The 24,262-nt window shown below is 36.9% G+C and overlaps 1 protein-coding gene across 1 annotated transcript in view; it reads left to right on the top strand.

Moving 5' to 3' along the window:
* LOC148943613 (BAG family molecular chaperone regulator 2) overlaps positions 1–24,262 on the top strand; it is a 48,490-nt gene that overhangs the window by 15,260 nt on the left and 8,968 nt on the right. The window contains exon 2 of the mRNA XM_089101561.1: positions 11,456–11,683. Coding sequence (XP_088957687.1) covers positions 11,456–11,683 — 228 coding nt within the window. The remainder of the gene's footprint in view (positions 1–11,455; positions 11,684–24,262) is intronic.

The following is a 24,262-nucleotide window of genomic DNA, read 5'->3' as shown; positions in this document are numbered from 1 at the left end:
CAAATATGACAGTATATAATACAAGATATTCAATTGGAATTCTTTTATTTTCAAATTCTTCCGAACCAAATTGTCTGCCAACTATCTCGTATTCTCTTCAAGTAAAGAATATGTAGCTCTTGGTAGTTATTATTACCAGTGACTTAAAGTGTGAAGCAAACACATCTAGTTTATGCTGGGTTGCAGATGCTCTAGCTTATCTCAAAACATGGTGCCCCTCCAGATCACCTCCTCCGAATATTTACATCTTTTGTTCACCTAATTCTGGAGTATTCAGCTCCTGTATGGTATTTTGGACTGACGACTGAGCAAAGCGCCAGGATCAAAAGAGCTGAGAAAAGAGCTCTTGTGATAGTAGCAAAGCAGGCAGAAATGTTGTATGAAGAGCTGCTGACAAAGTTTAAAATGTAAACTCTGAAAAAAAAGAAGAGAGAAACTCTGCATGTATTTCGGAAGAAAATCTCTGATCCACCCAATCCTCAAAACCCTTTTTCCCCCTCAATCCACAACACACGACTCCCGCGCAGGGTTGCAGTGCCTGTTGAGGAACTTCAGCCGGTACGTTTTGCCCATCAGCGGTTAGCAAAAATTTGTATACCTAGTTTTGTAAATATGTACAAAAAAAAGTTTTGACCCATCATATTTTTTATGCATTTTCATTAATTTTATTGTTTTCTATTTATTTTTAATTTTGCCTTATTAACTAAATGTTAAATTTTTTTTAATGTATTTTTTACAATGAATATGTTTGACGTGAACGTTACGTTCTTAAGATGATATATTATATATATATATATATATATATATATATATATATATATATATATATGTTTATATATATATATATATGTATAGTGATATATATATATATATATATATATATATATATATATATATATATATATATATATATATATATATATATATATATATATATATATATATATATATAGTGCTTTTTTTGCGTAAAATTCAAATTCTGGCGATCATGCTGTGATAGTAATTTTTAAAAGAAAATTCTATTCTTCTATTTATTCTTATTCAAGAGCAGGTCATCTACATATTAACACCTTTGAGGGAATCTCCTACTAGTTTCATTAATCAGTACTAAATATAAGAGCAGTCCTAGCAAGGTTTCTTGAGGAATTCCATGCCAAGTAGGGAGTGGTTCAGAGAGAATATTTTTGTATTTTAAAACTTGGGATCTATTAGAAAGAAAACATATACAAAATTCATTAAGTAAGGGTCTACTTCAAAGTTATTCAGTGATAAATGAATTAGGGTGTTGTTAACAAGTTAAATGCTTAAACATATAAACATGGTATGAGACCAAGCAGCAGTTCCTCAGATGATGGAAAAATCTAGTATTAAATTAGTAAAACTACGATTTAAAAGGAAATCTTTTTTATATGTTTTTTCATGTGAAATATTATTAGAAATAATAATCATCAAAATCTCTTGTTGTTGAGAAAGTACCAATAAATTCAAGAGCTATGTTTTTGTCAGGGGACCCTTCAATTTCAACACCAATTGTTTCTCATCTGTTTTAAATGTTACGTGAAGTTTCAACAGAATCACATCTATTTTGACAGGGCTGGTTGGTGTCTGTCAAAATTTCAACAAGGTTACTACAAGATATTCTCAAAAGAAATGAATCTCATGATAGAAGCCAATATCTACGTTTGAATCTGGCCGAAGGAACATTTTTAGTTGGCCTGGTGTTCCACTACATTAGACAAGAATTTTCGACACTTGGAACATAGTTTTGTCAATATAATATTTGCTGCCATTTTAATTTAATTTTATCAAGAAAAAGTGGCCATTAAATGTAGCTACATTTATTAGAAGATCAGATGTATCTTGATGCATTGGATCTGATCCCAACTTTTTTTCAAAAAAAATAACCAAGTAATGACAGTTTGGACATTACATAGCTAAAAAATTGTTGGGAGCTCATTTTGTGTCAAAAACAGAAAACTAATTAAATTGAATATCTTTTCTTATCTGGATGTATTGGATATAGTTTTCGCATTTCACATTGTCACAATATAACAACGGCTTCAAGAGATGGTGTTCCAAGTCACAACTAAGGAGAGTTATCCTGTTTTGAAGGAAAATTTTGACAGTGGTTCCAAAATTGCACTGTCAAATCATTGGTGCCTTTACCTTATAAGAAATAAATGAAAAGAAAACTGAAAAACTACAAAAGTACACTTCTGACAAAAAGAACAACAAAAAATAGGCTAGCTCATTAATAGATAATAAATAGCTTGATAATACATAACACTAAAACACTCATAATAAATGGCTCAGTTTTATTAAAGCTATAGTAACAAAACTATTTATCCATCAAACAAGACAGTTAAGGGGAAAATCAATTCTATTTTTCTAGATTGTCCAACAAATTGATTGTATTGTTGATGTGTTTTAACAGTAATACCCAATATTCCATATTTTTGGATCATATACCCATTTGGAAGCTTAAATTCAATACATTAAAATGCAAAACTCTTCCCCTTGGGAAGAAAAACCCACACATTTAGTACTATATGAATTGTGATGGGTCCCACAAAGGTATTTCCAGTAGCCATGTGGAGAGAGATCTTGGTATCCTAGTAGACAACAAGTTGAATTTTCATATTCATGTACAAGCAACTATTGTGAAGGCTAATCAGATGTTTGGCTAAATAAAAAAAATGCACACTAGCAGATCACTAATGGTTATGACTAAGCTATACAAGGGTCTAGTTCAACCAGGGCTAGAGTTTGGAATGTGTATTGCATACCCAATCAACAAGAATGACTAAGCAGCCATGGAATCAGTCCAGAGGGGGCAACAAAATGTATTAAAACCTCTATGATGCCCATAATCCATCCTGTCTCTGTAAGCTTAGAATACCATCTCTAACATATTGAGGCTAATGGGATGATGTGATAACAGTATACAAGCTTCTAAATGCTGAGGATACCATTCCTGGCCTTTTCCAACTGGACAATTCAGAGAGAACTCATTGTTACCCACATAAGCTTTTCCAGAGACAAGCAAACACCAGAGTAAAAAAGAAGTTCTTTTCAAATTCAGTTGTCTGCTTGTGGAACTCTCTTAGTGAAAAAAAATAGTGACCTCAACCAGTGTGGACTTGTTCTAGTCATCAGTGGACAAGGAGCAGCTCAACAAACCTGGTGCAACATTTGGGACACCACAGATGACTAACTATCATCACTTAAGCTGGTAGACACAGGATCTGTCCTATTGCTAGCTAGTTTGATTTAAGGTAATATACAGAACAATTATAGCTAACACATTTTGCCTGCATTTCAACTACACTTCATCCCCAACCCAACCCCCTAATATGGAAATATATAGCCTAGCACAAATTATATATTTTCCTTGTGTTTTTCCATTTCTTGATTTTGTCACTGTTGATTGAATTTACGGATATAGTGGAATTCTACCCTATACTGATATTATGGATATAGTGAAATTGAGCCGTTCTAGCCAAGTGGTTGGTGCTCTGGACTTGAAACCTTTAGGTCAGGGGTTCAAGTCCTGGTGTTGCTGGTTATTTGGTTTACGATGGGGGTCAATTGTGTGACACTGTAGGCTCAGCTGGGGTCAACCCAGCTCCAGGGGCAAATGTCCAGCTTTTTTATTGGGGGGGGGGAAGAGGGGTCCATATCCGGATAGTCAAGGGGCATGGGATTTAGGATAATTTTTTCTCCGCATTATTGGGCGGCAGCAACTGCCTCCCCCAAACGACGCCCCTGTCCATTTCTAAATGGGTACCTGGAGAAATATGGGGGGAAACATGGGAAGTGTCAGATGACTTGTCCCCATCCATCCATTGCACTGCTGCCCAAAGGCATCAAATTTGGAGATTGGTACCTGTGCAATGCAGAAATTGATCAGCACGCACAATTTATTTTTTTTTTTTTTTTAACTAGAGTGGAACTACTGTCAAAATGTGTTAACCACAATTATTTTGCGTATTATGAAGTAAGAATTGTTTTCCTAACATGTTTCCTCCTCAACAGCCCCAATTATAGGGTTACATAAGTTCTTTTTCAAACGCTAGACATAATAGGCTAATTGATTTCCTATCTTGCTGTATTCTAATGCCCAGAGTTGGAACTCCAGAGTTGGATTATTTCTCATATAAGAGAGCCTAACCAGAGTCAAATACCTCAGTAATTCAGGTTTCAGAACAACGTGATTGACTGCTGGAAATCCCATATTATAATAATTTTATAAAATTATAGTCATCCAATCATTTTTGGGGAGGAAAAAAGTGGGGTTTGGTATTTATGCTTACAAAAGACTGCTTGCTAAGTAAATACATGTCCCAGTTTTAAGTAGGGTAAAGGTACTGATGATTCAACAGTTTTTGTAAGAAAAAAAACACTTTCTACTCAGGAAGGCCTAATTTAAAAACTTTTTGGTTTGAAAAGGGTTTCAGTATGTAGGATAAACATCTACAAATCTAAATGTTGGATTAGAAGTTTGGAGTTTTATCAGAAAAGGGTAAAAACTCCGATTTTCTTAAATTGGAGAGTTTTCACCTACAAATTCGACATAACAAAAAAGTTACCTGTTTTGACGCAAGTCCGAACTCAATCGTAGGGCATTCGATTCCTTAACCCACGAAATTCTTCTATCGAAGATGTCTCATTTTGGCATAAGGGGAAATGTATTTTCTTGGTTTCAGTCTTATTTGAATGATAAACTAATTTTGGTTGATCCACTTTTCCGTTTACCCTCACAAGTGAGTTTTGGCATCCCTCAGAAATCAGTTTTAGGGCCTGTGCTATTTTTGATTTATGTAAATGATCTTTTTTATGTAGTAAAAAAGCAGAAACTTAATAATTGCTGTAGACTTTGTCATCCTAAGCCTTCCCTTGCCCATGGTGGCAACTATAGCTGGCCTTCTTCTTATGCTTTTTTTTTTTTTTTTTTTTTTTTTTTTTTTTTTGATGATGACAGCACACTTTGCTCTTTGGGAAACTGCGAATCAGAGCTTCGATTAAATTTGCAAAATTTGTTTTAGAGAGTAATTTTGCGGCTTTTTGATGTTAATTATCTTACCCTAAATTTTTGCAAGTCCAGTTTTTTTTGTTCTTTCGCGCGTTTGTCAGGTTTATCCCCAGTTATCTGAAATTCACCAGCTAAATGGGATAATTTATCAAACAGTTCGTGGTAGCGAACTGTAAGTAAGGAGCGACCCGGCTCAATGGTAACCGAAACTCTAAAAAACGGAATTTTGGTACCAATAGATACATCAAAAGAATCAAATTTTAATTCTGATTTCAAATATATAAGTTTCATCAAGTTTAATCTTACCCATCAAAAAGTTACGCGCCTGAGAAAATTTGGCTGATTTTCGAAAAAAAGGGGGAAAGACCCCCTAAAAGTTATAGAACCTTAATGAAATTCACACCATCATATTCAGCGTATCAGAGAACCCTACTGTAGAGGTTTCAAACTCCTATCTACAAAAATGTGGAATCTTGCATTTTTTGCCAGAAGAAAGATCATGGGTGCGTGTTTATTTGTTTGTTTTTTTCCTAGGGGTAATCGTATTGACCCAGTGGTCCTAGAATATCGTAGGAGGGCTAATTGGAACGGAAATTAAAAGTTCTAGTTCCCTTTTTAAGTGACCAAAAAAAAATGGAGGGCAACTAGGCCCCCTCCCACGCTCATTTTTTTCTCAAAGTCACCCAATTAAAATTTTGAGATAGCCATTTTGTTCAGCATGGTCGAAAATGTAATAAATATGTCTTTTAGGATGACTTAATCCCCCACAGTTCCCAGGGGAAGGGTTGCAAGTTATGAACTTTGCCCATTGCTTACATATTGATTTGTTTATTGGGAAGTATACAGACATTTTCAGGAAGAATTTTTTTCTGGTGGGGGGGGGCTGGAGGATAGGGTTACTCGGGAGAATCATTCCGTGGAGGATGTTTCTTTGGGGTAAGGGACATTTCTATGAAGGGGGCGCCGGATTTCCAAGCATAATTTAAAAAACGATCAGAAATTAAATTTTAAAAAACAAGTTTTTTCAACTGAAAGTAAGAAGCAACATTAGAACTTAAAATGAACAGAAATTATTACAAATATGAGGGGGTTCTCCCCCAAGTCAATACCTCGCTCTTTACGCTACAGTTTTTTCAGTGCTTTCAAAAGAGCTATCTATTCTAATTAAACAGCCTTTGTGATTCAGGGGTTTGTGAATAAAAAATTTTTTAACTTTTAACGTAAAGAGCGTGGTATTGACTAAGAGGAGAACCCCATCATATACGTAATAAAATATACGTAATAAAAAAAACAATAAAAAAAAAAACAAGCGATACGGCTCAATAGTAATCGAAACTTTTAAAAACGGAACTTTGATGTCAATAAATGTATCAAAAGAATGGGCTTATAATGCCGATTTTAAATATATGAATTTTATTAAGTTTAGTATTACTCATCAAAGGCTACGAGTCAGAGAAAATTTACCTGATTTTTTAAAGAGGGGGAACATCCCCTAAAAGTGAAAGAATTATAATGAAAATCACACCGTCAGATTCAGCGTATCAGGAAACCCTATAACATAGGTTTCAAGCTCATATCTGCAAAAATCTGCAACTTTGTATTTTTTGCCAGAAGAAAAATATACGAATATAGAAGTTCGTTACGTAAATTCATTTGTAAATTATTTCAGAACCAAATTTAGAGACAGCCGTTTAGCAAAAGATGAGTAAAATTTTTAAACAAATTTTGTTTTCTTATTCAATGGCGGTGAGCCAAAATAAAAGCTGCATTAACTAAAAACCGATCAGAAATTAAATAAAAAAAACAAGTTTTTTTAACTAAAAGTAAGAAGCCATATTAAAACTTAAAACGAACAGAAATTATTCCGTATATGAAAGGGGCTGTCCCCTCCTCAACGCCTCGCTGTTTACGCTAAAGTTTGACTTTCTCACAACTCTTATTTTTTTTAAACAATGAAAAACTTTAGCGTAAAGACCGAGGCGTTGAGGAGGAGACAGCCCCTTTCATATACGGAATAATTTCTGTTCGTTTTAAGTTTTAATGTCGCTCCTTTTTTGGGCATTCTTGTTGATGAAAACCTGTCTTTCAAGCGTCACATTGATTTGATTAAAATGAAGATATGCAGGAGTCTTGGTATTTTAAGGAAACTTAAACATACTTTTCCTGGATTAATTTTGAAAATTCCCCTTCACTGCTTGATCCAATCGTACGTTTCTTACTGTCCGATAGTATGAATTTCAACCTTTCCTTTACTGTTAAAACCACTTTCTAAGGTTCATAATAAAGCTAGAGACCTCATTCTGGAAACTAGTCGTTCAGGAGTTAGTCCATTACTTGATCTTGAGTCACTGTATATTCTTTGGTGTGTATGTTTTACTTTTTTTCAGCTTCGTGGTACCTCCCCCCTCCCCTAAGTGCTCCGCCATCTTTTACTTATGATCAGAATAATTATAATCTTCGCAATACAAACAATCGTCTTCAAGTTCCTTTTACTCCCTTTGTAAGGTCAGATTTTAATCCTTTAATGGCGAGTCATATTGAATAGAATAAGTTGCCTGAATCAGTTCGAAGGTGCCACTTATTCGGTTATTTCAAAAAAAAATCTTAAAAATTGTTTGGCTTCTTAGAAGTTATTTTTATCTATTTATTTATTTTTCTTATATATTTCTTATTATTTTATTGGAGTCTATTTAATCTACATAATTAATTTAATCTATCTAATGTATTTAGTTTTGTTTTCTATAGTTTTTATTTTATTTCTATTTTCCTTTCTTCTCATTTTGCTCTTCTCTCTCTGAGTAAGTGATTATTTTAATTTGTTTTTCTCTGATTAAGTGATTCGTTTGCCTTCCCTTTTCTCTACAGGCCAATGAGACTTTGAGGGAATAGTAAAATGTAATATGGTATGTGTATTATATGATGATTAAATATTATCTTATCCTCTCAGCTTTAATGGTCCAGTAAAAATTTCTTTGTTGTTCACAGTGGTAGTGTTGTCAACATTTGGCCATTTCAAAGTTAATATTCCATTTTGATCCACTTTAAAAAATTTGTTTCGACTATCCTTTGTCTGGAAAGTCCAGAATCCTTGAAATTGAATTTTGATTGGGTCGTTTTTGATTGTTCTATGACATACTTCAAGGATCAGTAGGTCATCTATATATTAAAACCTTTGAGGGAATCTGCCCAATTTCATTAATCAATACTACATACAAGAGTGGTCCTAACAAGGTTCGTTGAGGAATTCCACGCCAATTAAGGAGGGTTCAGAGAGAATATTTTGCATTTTACAGCTTGGGATCCATTTGAAAGAAAATATATGTATATATATATATATATATATATATATATATATATATATATATATATATATATATATATATATATATATATATATATATATATATATATATATATATATATATAAAATTCACTAAGAGAGGATCTAATTTAAATTTATTCCTTGATAAATAAATTAGGATGTTATGATCAACCAAGTCAAATGCTTAAAAATATGAACATAGTATGAGGCCAAGCGGCAGTTCCTCAGATGATGGAAAAACCTAGCATCTAGCATTAAATCAGTAAAACTACGATTTAAAAAAACAACTTTTTTTAATTTTTTTTTTATGTGAAATATTATTACAAATAATAATCATCAAAATCTCTCATTGTTGAGAAAGTACCCATAAATTCGACAACTATGTTTTCGTCGGAGGATCCTTTAATTTCGATACGAATCGTTTCTCATCTGTTTTACATGTTCAGTGAAATTTCAACAGAGTCACCTATATTTTGACAGGGCGTGTTGCTGTCTTTCAAAAATTTTGACAAGGTTACTACAAGATATTCTCAATAGAAATGAATCTCATAATAGAAGCCAATATCTACATTTGAATTCGGCTGAAGGAACATCTTTAGTTGGTCTGGTATTCCAGTACTTCAGGCAAATAATTTTTGAGACTTGGAAAATAGTTTTGTCAATATAATATTACTACTACTACTACTAATAACTCACCGCAGCACCAAGCCGCTAGAGGCCAACACATCTCAATGTAATATTAGCTGCCACTTTAATTTAATTTTATCAAGAAAAAGCCAAAGTGGCTACATTTTAGAGAAGATCAGATGTATTTTGATTCATTGGTGCTCATCCCAACTTTTGTTTGCAAAATAATAACCAAATATTGAAAGTTTGAACATTGCATACCATAGCTAAAAAGTTGTCGGGAGCTCATTTTGGTTTGAAACAAAAACTGATCAAATTGAATATTCTTTTCTTATCTGGGTGTATTGCTTATAGTGTCCATGTTTTGCATTGTCAAAATATAACGAAGGCTTCAAGAGATGGTGTTCCAAGTCACGACTAAGCAGAGTTATCCTGTTTTGAAGGAAAATTTCGACAGTGGTTCTAAAATTGCACTGTCGAATTATTGGTGCCTTTACCCTGATTAGCCTAGGGTGAAATAATAGGGGCCAAGCTGAACCCATGAAGTTTATCAAATGGGTTGAATGTTTTGTTTTTATGAAATTTTTACTTTGTCCCTTACTAAGTTTTCCAAGACAAGAATTGTTTTCAAAAATTTTAAGTAGGTATTGTTTTAGTGTCTAGAAAGTATCCTAACTATGGTTTTACTTTAAGGATAAACTCAAATGAGTAAAAAAGTGACCATAGTGGTAAAAATCTGTTTTTTAAACAAATTATTGAAATTTCAACAGCTACTGGAGATCTACAATTTGCAGCAATTTTATATATATATATATATATATATATATATATATATATATATATATATATATATATATATATATATATATATATATATATATATATATATATATATATATATAAATCAAATATGTCCTCTTTCTCAATAACAAATACTGTATGTAAACAATGTTCAAATTGCATAATTTACAGCCCTTGCCCCGAAGGCTGTGGGGGGGGGGGTTGATATACCTAGAGATACATTGTCTCTACGTTTCAACTATGCTGAACGAAATTGGTATCTCAGAATTCTGATTGGATATATTTGGGGAAATACTGGGTGTGGGAGGGGACTGGTTGCCCTCTAATCCCGTCTGACTCTTAAAAAGGGCACCAGAACTTTCAATTTCTAGTTGAATGAGCTCCTTCTGAAGTTTGTGCAACACCTCCTTTTATAGGAAGTGCCTTGTTGAAAAATACACTGTGCCCATATCACTCTTTACATAGGATGTGCTATTGAGCTGCCTATGATTTAATCCTTATAAAATTCAGGTACCTTTGTTGACTTCCTGAAAATTCACACAAAAAAAAAACAGATAAAAGAAAAGCGCCTAATTTGAGGCAAACCAGCTTAACTCTGATGTACTGGTAGATCTTATCAGAGCTTTTACACAGGAAGTAGCCATGCCCCTTGTTTATAGATATAATACTTTTTCTCAGACTACTAAATACTCAACCCTGTAGGTCAGATGTGTAACCCCAATACCAACTTTAATGATTTTAATGAACCTTAAATGTTTTTATTGGTATCCATCGCATAACATCAACCCCAATTTTTAGTTAAGTACATCACTGTACTGATTTATCAGATGAATTAGATGTTATACCTTTTTAATGAGGATTTTTTCTAGCTTCGTCAGTAATAGAAAGCCAACAACTCCCCTAAGCTTCCCTTAAACATCTTTCTATTGTCACAAGCCATTACCTGATGGGTCTTCTGAATAAGGTTCTAAAAAGACTAGATGTACTGGGAATGTGGTCAAACCTTATTGCAATTGATTTTGTCAAGCATTTGACCTGATACACAGAAACTTTGATAACTCTGAAACTCCTGATACATAGAAACTTTGATAAACTGTTTGATATGAATTGATATTGAATTTCTTTAATCAATATTAATTCATATATCAATTCAATATCAATTCATTTGTATCCAGCTTTTTCTATCTAAATGATAGTGTTAATTTCAGTATATCTCTTCTGACATCTCAAGGGGCTGATAAAATAAAGCCACCCAGAGTTTCTATAACTTCTGTCCTTTGATGGGAAAAAAGTCTCTATTCTGCTAAAAAGAGAAAATGTGGGACTTGATTCATTAAAAGTTCTCTCAAGGCATAGATCCTTTCCCCGTACCTCCTCCGTATCTACCAAACTTTTGTCTGTCCCACTCTAGAGCATTACTGCCCAGTATGTTATTTCAGTGTGAGCTTCTGAGAGTTTTGACTTACAGGAGAGGTTTTGGTTTGAGGCTTTAGTTATTGCCTCTGTGGGGTCTAAGGTCTCTTTTCTGGGATCACTTGACGAGTTTAAGCTTTAAATCTTATGTGACTGCCGTCAGTATGTCTGTTGAAACTTTGATTATTCCTTTTGAATCATTATATTCACTAACTTGCCCTTTGCCGTTTTAATTAGCACTTATTATTCTACATTTTTAGATGAGAAGAAAACAGCCAATGAACAACTATCAAAGATTATAGATGAATGTATGGGTATCAATGTCAAAGTGTCTGCAAAACGAACACCAAGAGAAGAAGAAGCCTTAGATCGAGTAAATATTTACATCAATAATCTTGTGATGAATGTTAACAGGGATACCACTGGTGCTCGCCAAGAGTGTATTGATGCGCTGAAATCTTTGATACCTAAAAAAATTGAAGAGACTGGTGAGTTGTTTCATTTTATGGAATTGCATTCTTGAAATGCTCAATTAGAAAAAGCTAACACGGAAGGAGAAGCTGTACCCATTTAGCATGTGATGACTGTAGTTGCTCTCAGAGAAAGTTCTAAGGAATTTTTCAGGTTCTGTTACTTGTTTTGCATTAAAAAAAGAAAAAATACAGAATAAAAAATCAGGTCCAGATTGTAGAAAAAAGCATTCGGATTATCTTAAAGACTAAAAATTGCTGAAAACTATAGTTTAGTAGCATTTTCATCACTTCAGGCTAAAACACAAAAATTGTTACTTTAACACTTGGACTATTCTTCCGCATGATGAATTAAAATTATTAAAGGTTAAAATTAATTGCCAAATTGATTAATCTTGAGCTTCTTTCAGCTCTTCGTTATTTTTAAAGTTTCAATAGTACAACGTAAGCACAGACAGTACTGTCTGTGCTTACAGACAGTACTCCTGTACCTCCAGAGGCACACAGGGCGTCCGTTAACAGCCTCCAATCATCCCGCAAATGAGCTGCGGCGTAGATGTCCTCTCACTCTGAGATTAAGGATGCATGGAGGGCTCTCCTGTCCCGCTCATATGCCCTGCGAAGTGTGTTTTTGGGCCTTCCTCGTCGACGCGTGTCGTCTGATTGCCACTGGAGAAGCATATTTGGTAGTCTCGATCCTGGCATACGGATAACATAGCCAAGATGGCGCCATCTTCGTTGCCTGGCTACATCAGCGATATCAGGCTGGTTTGTGTAGTGGCGAATTTCCGAGTTTATTATCCTATCCTTCCAGTTAATGTTGAGGATATGTCGAAGACAGTTGTTTTCATATGCAGTAAGTCGTGTTTCCTGCTCAGTTGTGAGTTTTAAACATTCCATCGCGTACGTCAAGATCAAAAGGATGTTTCTTCTGAAAAGGCAGAGTTTTTAGCTGGAGTGAGTACTTCGCTGATCTCCAGACTGGTCGAAGTCGTTGATATGCCGAGCTTGCCAGGGCTATTCGTGTTCGCAGCTCTTTTTTGGAATCGCCACTAAACGAGACGGTGCTACCAAGATATTGGAAGTCGGTGACTTGCTCTATGCTTTCAATCCCCCAACTAGATATTCATCGGTGAGTTAGTGGCTGACATCGCTTTGGTTTTGGGGGCGTTGATATGTAACCCAAACTACTCGGCTCTTTCGGCTAATTTGCATAAAAAGTCTTGAACTTTGCTTTTGTCTTTCTCCATAAATCCAACATCGTCTGCAAAGTCGAGATCATGGACTAGTCTGACTGCAATTTTGATCCCGTATCCATCAATTTGCCTGAACATGTAGCCTACTATGAGAATAAAGAGGAATGGAGACAATACGCATCCTTGTTTGACACCTGTCATCACTTCGAAATATCTTGTATTTCCTTCAGAGGTTCTCACGCAGCATTCCGTGTCTTCGTACATTGCTATGATCAGGCGAACCAGCTTTTCAGGAATACCGTAGAACATCAGGTTCTTCATAGTATTGGGCGGTCTAATGAGTCGAACGCTTTTTCAAAGTCGACGAACAATATATATAGACGTTGTCTCCACTCGTTTGATTCTTCAAGCATGCTGCGCAGTGTGAATATCAGATTGGCGCAAGGTCTTCTTGGTCGGAAACCATGTTGCTCCTTGCGTAAATGCGGGTCTAAGACAGCTTGAAGTCTTGGCAGGGTGATTATGCAGAAGAGTTTTCCAGCTATCGAGAGGAGGTTGATGCCTCTGTAACTGTCACAGACTGGCGCGTCTCCTTTTTGAACAATTTAATAATGGTTCCTGCTCTCCAGTCTTTGGGGAGTTTTTCTTTTTTCCAGAAGAAGGAAAAGAAGACTAGCCACACCAAAAGGGACCTGCGGATCGATGACTTGACCATTTCTCCAGATATATGGTCACTACCCGGGAATTTGTCATTCTTCAGCTTATTCGAGGCTGAAAGGATCTCATCCGCCGTTACTCGTCTTCATTAATGAGCAGATCCAAAAATGGGCTGTCCGGGATATCCCTTAGAACAGAAGGGTACGGGCGGTTGAGAAGGCTCTCGAAGTAATCCGCCCATCTATTTTTCCGGTCATCTGGATTGGTCAGCAGTCTTCAGTTTTCCTCTTTTACTAGTCCATTTTGTACGTTGGTCTTCCCAAAGATTTTTTTAGTTAGGTGGTACACAGTTTTCGTGTCACCACGTCGGGCTGCTTCTTCTGCCATTCTTGCTTTCTCATTGAGGTGCTGTCGCTTGTCTGATCTAGCACTTTTCTTCACTTCTCTGTTCGCTTCTTTATACGCTATGTCTTTCATGACATCAGCAGAAGGATCATTACTAAGCGTGCTCTGTTTTATTTTCTTGCGGTCTTCGATCAAGTCCCATGTCTTCTGGGATATCCCCTGTTTCTTTATTGACTCTTTAAAGCCAAGAACTTCTTCAGCAGTTTCTATGTAGTTCTGTTGTATAGTCGTCCAAGCTTCTTCCAAGTCTTGTGGTATATCAACAAGTGCCTCGAATCTGTTCGAGAGTTTAATGCTGAATTGTCTCCTAACATACTTGTCTCTGAGCTTCTCCACGTCGAAATTTCTTGGTAATTTTTTTGGTTGTCGAGATCTGTTGGAGTGGAGTTTCAACTTGAGTGTTGCTACAAGAAGTTCGTGGTCCGACCCGACGTCCGCACTTCTGTAACTCCTCGTGTCTTTCAGACTAGTTCTACGCCATCGTCGGATCAGAAAGTGGTCAATATGATTTTTGACAGTTTTTTCTGGGGATGTCCATGTATGCGTATGGATTTATTTGTGTTCGAGTAATTTATATCCTATCAACAGGTCGTTTGACATGGTAAAGTTAAATAGCCCTTCATAATTTTTGTTGATAGTTCCAAGCCCGTTGTGTACAAACACCTCGGGACAATAAGATCTGTCCTGATCGACTTTCGCATTTAGGTCGCCTGCTAAGCAAGCGACGTCATTGAGAGGGATGGAGTCCCTCTCAATGACGTCAGGAAGGACTGGAGGGTTTCGTAAAAATCGCCTTTCGAGGCTTCATTGGCATTATTTGTTGGTGCATATCAGATGACTAGCGACAGCTTTGCATGATTAGATGTGAAAATCGTGTATACATGATTCTCTCGTTAATGTGCTTCCACGAGCAGACAGATTTTGCTGCATTTGGGTTCAATATAGCTCTGACTACAGCTGCATGTCTGTCCGCTTTTCCGCTGTACAGAACTGTATAAGTCGTGTTGCTGTTTACTGCTTTGAGCTTCTTTTCTCCGCAGCCTTTCCATCGTGCTTCGGTCACTGCGAGGATGTCTAGCCGAAAGTTTTCTAGAATATATATTCTAGTATATAATGTTGCTTTCAAGTTCTCCACATTGCACATTATAACCACCTGCTACGCCAGCCCATGTGAACACTCGCAAAAGAAAAATACCGACGCCAGTTACATACAGTAGGAGCAGATTCAGGGTTGTTTCATATATATATATATATATATATATATATATATATATATATATATATATATATATATATATATATATATATATATATATATATATATATATATATATATATATATATATATATATATATATATATATATATATATATAAATGTTTGAAGCAAGTTAAAATGGATTGTTTCTAGTGTGTAATCGTGAAAAACAGTGCCATTTAGTGCACTTTTTAATGTGTCTATGACAGCTGTTTTTTTAATGATTCTGATAAGATGTCAGAAAGAATTCTCAATTAGGACCATAATTCAGATTTTTGTGTAGATGTAAGTGTAGGTAAATTCCAAAACATATGCTCAGTGACTTTTTCTGCATGATGTAATAAATTTGCCAAAAATGAAATTTTTGGGACTTGTAGCAAGGGATAAAACAGTGATTTCGCACATAGATAGATCGATAGATAGATAAACTTTTATTTTCACCAAAATCTTCATGGCACTGCAAAATGTCTTTGGTATAGTCACATTATAGTCATATTAAAAACTAAATATTTAAAAAAAAAAACACTAATCAATACTCCTGATTTTCGTTGTACATATTTACAAAACTAGGTATAAACTTTTCGCTAACCGCTGATGAGCCCAGCGTACCGGCTGAATTTTCTCAATAGGCACTGCAACCCTGTGCGGAAGTCGTTTTGTTGTGGATTGAGCGGGGAAAGGGGTGTTGTAGATTGTGTGGATCAGAGATTTTCTTACGAAATCCATGCTGAGTTTCTCTCTTCTTTTTTCAGAGTTTGCATTGTATTTTAAACTTTGTCAGCGGCTCTTCATACAACATTTCTGCCTGCTTTGATACAATCATTAGAACTCTTTCGATCCTGGCGCTTTGCTCAGTCGTCAGTCCAAAATGCCATACTGGAGCTGCATATTCCAGAATTGGGCGAATAAAAGATATAAATATTTGGAGGAGGTGATCTGTAGGGGCGCCCTGTCTTGACATAAGCTTGAGCATCTTCAGCCCAGCATTACCCCTTTTCACTAAACTAGCCGTTTGCTTCCCATTTTAAATCACTGGTAATAATAATTTCCAAGAGTTTAATCTTCCTGACTTTAAGAGAATCAGAGATCATAGGTCAAAAATTTGGTTCAGAAGAATTTAAAAATGAAATAGTTTGAATTGAAGATTTACTGTCATTTACCGTCATATTTAAACCGGGAGCTTTAGTCTTAAAATTATCAATTAAAGCTTGAGCTTTGCTACATTCATTTGCTTCACAAATATTTCCAATGCGTAAGGTCATCAACATATTTCCAGAGGTCTTCATAATCATTAGCAATATCATTGATCATAACTAGAAAAAGAATAGGACCCAGAATGGTACTTTAAGGTACACCACAAAAAACTGGCTTAGATTCAGAAAAAGACTTCTTATATTTAAAAATTTGGAACCTATTTATTAAAAAACTCTTAATGATTTTCACAACAGCAGGATTCACTCTAAAATCAATTAAAAGCTTAGAAATTAAAATGTTATGCTCAATCAAATTGAAGCCCGTTTTAAAATAAGTTGTTATTAACCCTTTCAGACCTGAACCAAGAAGGAGTTCAATCCTGGAGGTTCAACTAGAACATATTTATTTTTTTTTTTAAATTATTTCATTCCAAATCCAAACTGTGAATGGTTACCATATGGTCACGTCAGGTATATACAGATACTATTTTAGGTGAAAATTTTTTGAAACAGTTGCGATCTAAGTTCAAACACAGTCGAACTTTGCAGTTCGAACACATGATTTGACTGGTTCCACCCCTAACCTACTTTTCATAGCGACACCTTCCCTTTTCAGCCGTATCCGGAAAATGTGAGGTCTTGTCGAACCTCGATGATTCCAAAGGCATCCCGCCTCGCGAGGTAGACATATTGCGCATTCTCACTAATAAGGATGGACTTTCAACTCGAGGAATTTGAGATACGCCAGTAAGAACCAACCCACGAGCAATGTCCATTTTGAAGTACAGTAGAGACATATGCTGAACATTGGTCTGCTTACACTGTCGGCGGTGTATCAGCCAGGCGTTGTTCACAGCCATGTCATAAAAGTAGTACACAATCCTCATATACCATTTCTTCGAGTGAATGTCAGTCCTATAAAGCTCTAGGAACATTTCAGCAAGATTCCCGCCCCCCATTGATTTTTTTTAGCCAAGCACGATTCGGTGGTAATCGACTTCGACGTATTTCCGTGTTGTGCCATCCCGCTCCTAACACTTATCAATTGAGGTGACTGCACGGTGTGACAAAGCTAAATGAACTGGTTTGTTGTCATACCATTTTACTACCGATAGTTCTGAATGTCTTTCAAAACGGAAGTCCACTGACCCTCGTCCATTCTTCTTCATGTTGTCGTCGGTATCTAGAACAGCGCCCCTCATTCTGTTGCTGCGCATCGTACCACATGACTCGATGCCATATTCAACCCGAAGCGCGTGAATGAGATCGATGCCAGATAGAAGTTATCAAAGAACAGCTTGAAGTTCATGAACCTTGGCAGATTTTCTACAAGCCGAAGGACAACGTCAGTACCTTGGCCAAGTTTAGAAATTTCAACAGATCCTTTTCCTGTATATATCTCTATGTCACACACTATTCCGCTGATGCCGGCTCTCGTGAAAACCTTTACACCCCACGAGTGGGGCTTGTCCTTCAAGTACTGTCGACATTCAATTCTTCCGTTGAACGGGATCATCTGTTCGTCAATACTTTGGATCTCTTCAGGGTCTATTTTTTTCATATTCTCCCTGAATGCGTCATATAGTCTTCTGATCTTGAACAGTTTATCATGACCAGCCTCCCCTTTCGGTATCATTAAGGTGTCATCGAAAATTTGGAAAAAAGATCTCAAGCTGATGAACCTATCTCTGCTCATGGTATCAGCCACCGGGGAATATCGTATTCCATTCTCCCAGTACATTCTCATAGCCAGAAGTTTGAGAATACTTATAAGCATTTGAACTCCAAGAAATATGTGCAACTCTTCAAGAGAAAGTTTCAGAACAAGATTCTTCTTTCTCATGGCATTCAGGTTCGTTTGGTCCACAATGTTTGAAAGAATGTCTTCTGTGATAAACATTCGGAAGAGATCAAGGGGCGTTTGTACCTCGTCATAGTGTGGCATAGAACCCTTCCAGGTAATATATCGAGGTTCGGGATCCGTTTTTATCCACTTGTATTGCTTTGCCTCCTTTGCTACCTTCTTTTTTGCTACTGGTTTGGCCGTGACCTGAGGAGCATCAGTTGGAGTTACTCGACCGGCCACTGCTTGGGAAGGGGCATTTTTCTTAGCTATTGTAAGGACAAAGGGTTCAGCAGGTGCAATAACTGTTGCTGAGTGCATTGCAGAAGAAGTTGCCACTGGTGCTGATGATGTGCTTGAAGAACTGTTTGACGCTGCTGTGTCATTCAAGCCTGGGAGAGGCAAGTCGAATTGATCCGTGTCATCACCATTGTCTAACTCGAACCTGCCAAGCATTGATAAAGGGATGTCGTCTGTGTGGTCAATATCCTGTTCATCACTTCTGTCTTCATTGCCATAACAGTTGAGAGAACGGTGAGTTGAAATTCTTGATCTGGATTGTCTGGTGCCCAGTTTGGGTAGTCGTCGTCGGACAAGATATCGAGATCTAAGTCACAATCAGGTATGAATAAAAGCCTTGCTGCTTCTTCTGCAGGCATTTTCTTGGTAGCTCTTCTACTTCTTTCCTTGATCAGTCTCTCTTCCAAGGGCTTAGGACCATGACCTCTCATGGAGTCAGAGCTCGTGCTTGGGCCAGCTGAAATGAAATTCAAGGTAAGTGCATCACTTAATAATAATAACATAATGCAATAAAATAGGCCATTGGCCTCTACACTTGCTTGAGGCATCACACAAAATAGCTCTTTTACCCTTGTTACCAGTAAAAAGGAGGAACAGAAAGAAAATGTGCCTATTCCCGATCATAAAAAAGACTTGCAGCCTCGCTTGCTGTACAAATCTGCCTAGGTGTGGTTTGGCAATGAATGCCTGATGTGACCATTTGGTAACCGATCGTTAGCAACCTTGTTTGGGGCTAAACTACAGTTCAGAATTAGACTAGTGATATCTCATTCGAAAGATCGCATTCTTAGCTACAAAATAATATCATAATCAGGCTCTGAACTTACCAGAAACGTCCAGGTCATCGAGGTCAAAATCTGCTCGACCGCTCGGGTAAAGCCTTGAGGGATAATAAATTCAAACGCGATAGAGCCAAGCAAGCGCTATCTAGTGGAAAAGAAATCACGGTTGTAACTTTGTCGAGTCGAGAGAAAAAAAAAATAGTGGTCGAGGGGTATCCGTATGGTGACCACAGGCATGAAAGGGTTAAGTTTAGCCATTTACCAGGCTCATCAACATGCCTATAAATAAAATGTAAAAGATTGACTAGATAATGGGATGTTGATGCATTCTTTCCGTTACCGTACTAATGAGGACCAAGGAGGGGTTAAGCTTCAGCTTTTAGCCAATTTGCTACAAAACTTTTGTACATTTTGCTGAACAAGGGGGTCAAAGTGATTGGCCTCCCACCATCGAAAATAAGTTCAGTATCTTTTTTAGGGATTGGATTAACATATCCCGCGCATAAGTAAAGAACGATGTGGGCACAATGTGTTTTTTTTTTTCTCCATACCCGAGCACTTCGTATCGAAGGAGTTGCCGTAGAAACTTCGAAAAGTGCTCATTCGATTGGAAATTGGAGTGGCTAGTCCCCTTTTTAATAGTTGAAAGTGATTGGAATTCAACTAGCCCCCCCCCCCCAAGCCCATCATTCCCCCGAACACATCCAATCAAATTTTTGAGATAGCCATTTTGTTCAGCGTAGTTGATTTCCAGATAGAAAATATGTTTTTGAGGAGGGCACTCCCCCACAACCCACAGGGCAAGGGTTCTAAGTTATGCCCTGGGGGCAAATAAGGATTTTATAGAAGGCGTTGTCGTAGAAACTTCAAAAAATGTTCATTCGATTTGAAATTCAAAGAGCTAGTGCCCTTTTTAATAGTCGAAAGTGATTGGAGGGCACCTATTCCCCCCCCAACACCCAGTATTCCTCCCAACACATACAATCAAAATTTTGAGATAGCCATTTTGTTCAGCGGAGTTGTTTTCCAGATAGAAAATGTGTTTTTGAGGAGGATACTCCCCCACAACCCTCAGGGCAAGGGTTTTAAGTTATGCCCTGGGGGCATATAAGGTTTTTCAAGAAGGCGGTGTCGTAGAAACTTCAGAAAAAGCTCATTCGATTGGAAATTTAAAGGGCTAGTGCCCTTTTTAATAGTCGAAAGTGATTGGAGGGCAACTAGCCCCCCTCCCAACCACACCCATCCTTCCTCCAAACAAATCCAATAAAATTTTGAGATAACCATTCTGTTCAGCGTAGTTGATTTCCAGATAGAAAATATATTTTTGAGGAGGACACTCCCTAACACCCCTCAGAGCAAGGATTATAAGTTATGCCCTGGGGGCATATAAGGTTTTTATTAAAATCTTTGTCGTAGAAACTTGAAAAAGGGCTCATTCGATTTGAAATTCAAAGGTCTAGTAGCCTTTTTAATAGTTGAAAGTGATTCGAGGGCAACTAACCCCCATAACCTAACCTAACATAAACCAGAGACGACACATACACAGAGACGACAAACACACAGAGACGTCACACACACACACACACACACACAGACGACAAACACACAGAGACGACACACACACACACAGACGACACACATACGGAGACGGCACACACGTAGAGACGACAAACAAACAAAAACAGCAAACACACAGAGACGACACAAATAGAGGTAATACACATAGATACACATAGAGATAAGGTTTTTACTGAAATCTTTGTCGTAGAAACTTGAAAAAGCGCTCATTCGATTTGAAATTCAAAGGGCTAGTAACCTTTTTAATAGTCGAAAGTGATTTGAGGGCAACTAACCCCCCTCTCACGTCCACCTTTTCCCCAGACACTCCCCCACAACCCTCAGTGCAAGGATTATAAGTTATGCCCCGAGGGCATATAAGGGTTTTATTGAAATCTTTGTCGTAGAAACTTAAAAAAGGGCTCATTCGATTTGAAATTCAAGGGGCTAGTACCCTTTTTAATAGTCGAAAGTGATTTGAGGTCAACTACCCTCCCTCTCACGTCCACCTTTTCCCCAAACACATCCAATCAAAATTTTTAGATAACCATTTTATTCAACGTAGTTGAAAGTTTTTGAAATCAGGTCTTTAAGGATGACAACCTCTACCCCCAAAGCCCTCAGGGCAAGGGTTGTAAGTTATGCCCTGGGGGTATATAAAGTTTTTATTGAAAGCGTTGTTGTAGAAACTTCAAAAGGGCTCATTCAATTGGAAATTGAAAAAGGCTTTTTGAATAGTTGAAAGTGATTGGATAGCGACTAACGCCCCTCTCACGCCTACCATTTTCCCAAACACTTCCAATCAAAATTTTGAGATTATCCATGTTGTTCAACGTAGTTGAAAGTTCTGGAAATTAAGTCTTTTAGGATGATAACCCCCTCAGAGCCCTCAGTGCAAGGGTTGTAAGTTATGCCCTGGGGTATTAAAGTTTATATCGAAAGTTGTTATAGAAATTTCAAAAAGGGCATCATTTGATTGGAAATTTAAATTGCCCTTTTTAATAGTCGAAAGTAAGAGTAATTAACCCTACTCTTACGCCCACCATTTCCCCAAAAACATTCAATCAAGTCTAGAGATAGCCATTTTGTTCAACGTAATTGAAAGTTCTGGAAATTTTGTATTTAAGGATGACAAACCCCCGAGAGCCCCAAGGGCAAAGGTTGTAGTTTCTGCCCTGGGGGCATATAAGATTTTATAGATAGAGTTGTTGAAAAACTTCAAAAGGGGCTCATTCAATTTGAAATTGAGAGGGCTAGTGCCCTTTGTAATATTCGAAAGTTATTGGAGCGTAACTAACCTCCCTCTAAGTAAGTAAGTAAGTTTATTTGTAACCCGCAATATAAAATAAATGCGGAGTAAAAAAAGAAAAAAACAAAATAATATTATCCATAAGGATATAATAAGGAAAACACAACATAAATAACTAAACAATATTCATAAAAACACTAATCTGGAAAAAATAAGTGAGGGGGTCACTGGCACATATCTTCCTTAGAGTATTGGTCCTCAGATCCATAGCAATGTTGTCAAGCAGCACTAGAGGGTTGATAATTCCAAAATGACACATAATCTTATGATTTCTGTACAACCTTGGCAAATATAGCAGGAATTTACAATATTTGAAATAACCTCTCGCTAGCTGAAGACAGTCTTTTTGTCACGTTAGAGGCTTCACATCGGAGAGAACAAAAAATGCAGGAGAACAAAAACTAAGGTAAAACTTACACAAGTCTCGGTGATTTTACCTCCCTCTATTAGACGAGATTTTACCATGTGAGAAGCAAATACGCTGTACCACGCTAATAGGCAAAGATGAGTATGTAGTTAAAAATGTGTCAGAAAAAGTAAATCCAATTAATTTCAATTTTGGGAAACACTCGAGCAGACCTGTCCTTAAACGTAAAAGAGGAGCAGGTGTTCAAATGTAGAAACACAGGAACTTGTATTTTGGAGTATTTACAGAAAGCCCAATTATACTCAAAGCATTAATAAGAACATTTAGGTTCTTTGTGAGGCCTGACCTAGTATGACTAACTAGGAGAACATCATCAGCATAGGCAATGTGACTAACAGCAGTATTTTCTAAAAACACAGTAGGAGACAGCATTCGCGAACAGTCTGCAAGCACAGTTTTAAAAATATATGAAGACAGCACACCCCCTTGCCTGACTCCTTTCTTTACTGAGATAGGCTCGGATATATCAGACTTCCATTTTAGCCAAACCAACGAATTGGAATACCAATACTGAAGAACTTTTACTACGGAAGAATTAACTCCTTCTTTAACTAAGCAGTGAAGCGCTTGCGAATGTACAACGTTGTCAAAAGCGCCCGAAATATCAACCGAGCAATAATAAAGTGGCCTTTTTTGCATTTTTGCCGAGACTAGCAACTGACCAAGTATATGATGGGCTTGAGAACAACCAAAACCGGCTCTGAACCCAACTTGATAATCAGAAAAATCACATTTAGCGAAAACTTCAGGCAATACGACATACTCGAACAGCATGCTCATGAAACAGGACACTGTAATTGGTCGATAACTGGAATACTGATCTGCGTCCTTTCCCTTTTTCAAAACTGATGTTACGATTCCCAAAAGAAAACTATCTGGAACTAACACATCTGTAATAGGAGCTGAATGTGTGTTAACAATAATGGACACTTAATGGTGAAGTGATTGTAACACAGACCATCCATATCAGGAGCACTTGATTTCGTAACATTCTTAAAAGCCCGATAGATATCACCACTAGATATTGACAATATATGGACTTGCCGAAGAACTCAAGGAACAGTACTATGCAATAAGGAAGAAAACATAGACTGGATAGAATGATTAAATGTAGAAAAAACACGAGTAAAATGAGCAACAAAATCACCGATTTTTATAATCGAAACGGTAGCAGGCACACACTTGCTGCTATTAATTACATTATACCAAGACTTCCGATTCGAGGGGCCATCCAAACCATTCAGGCGGGTTTGACGCAAAGAAGATCTAAACTGACGTTTCGAATTTTGCTTAATTTTAAATACTTTACCAGACTTGGGCTGATCACAAGCAATCCAAAGGCGAAGCCAAAACTACGCGTGTTGTTTAGCTTTTTCACTTCTGGGCACACATTCCATAACGGTTCTCTGGTGCCAAATCTAAAACGGTCAATAGGAGCTGAAACTGAACCAGCTGACTTCAAACAAGGCATGATCTGGTATTAGTAACAATTTAAATCAATCTTAGCTGTCGGTGACCTTACAGAGCTTTGTAAAAGGTGAAAAGGCACTTTCAGGCTTGATAATAACGAGCAAAGAACATCCAGATGAACTTCAGAATTTACTCGTTTCTAATTTGGCTTATCAAACCATTTATTATGGTAAGAAAAATGGTTATAAGCCAGTAGAGCAG

Source organism: Artemia sp. Qi Xiang Cuo, chromosome 15 (assembly GCF_049724085.1).
Source record: "Artemia sp. Qi Xiang Cuo chromosome 15, ASM4972408v1, whole genome shotgun sequence".
Taxonomy (NCBI): Eukaryota; Metazoa; Arthropoda; class Branchiopoda; order Anostraca; family Artemiidae; genus Artemia; species Artemia sp. Qi Xiang Cuo.
Note: the sequence above shows the minus strand (reverse complement) of the source record. Positions and strands in the feature narration are given on the sequence as shown.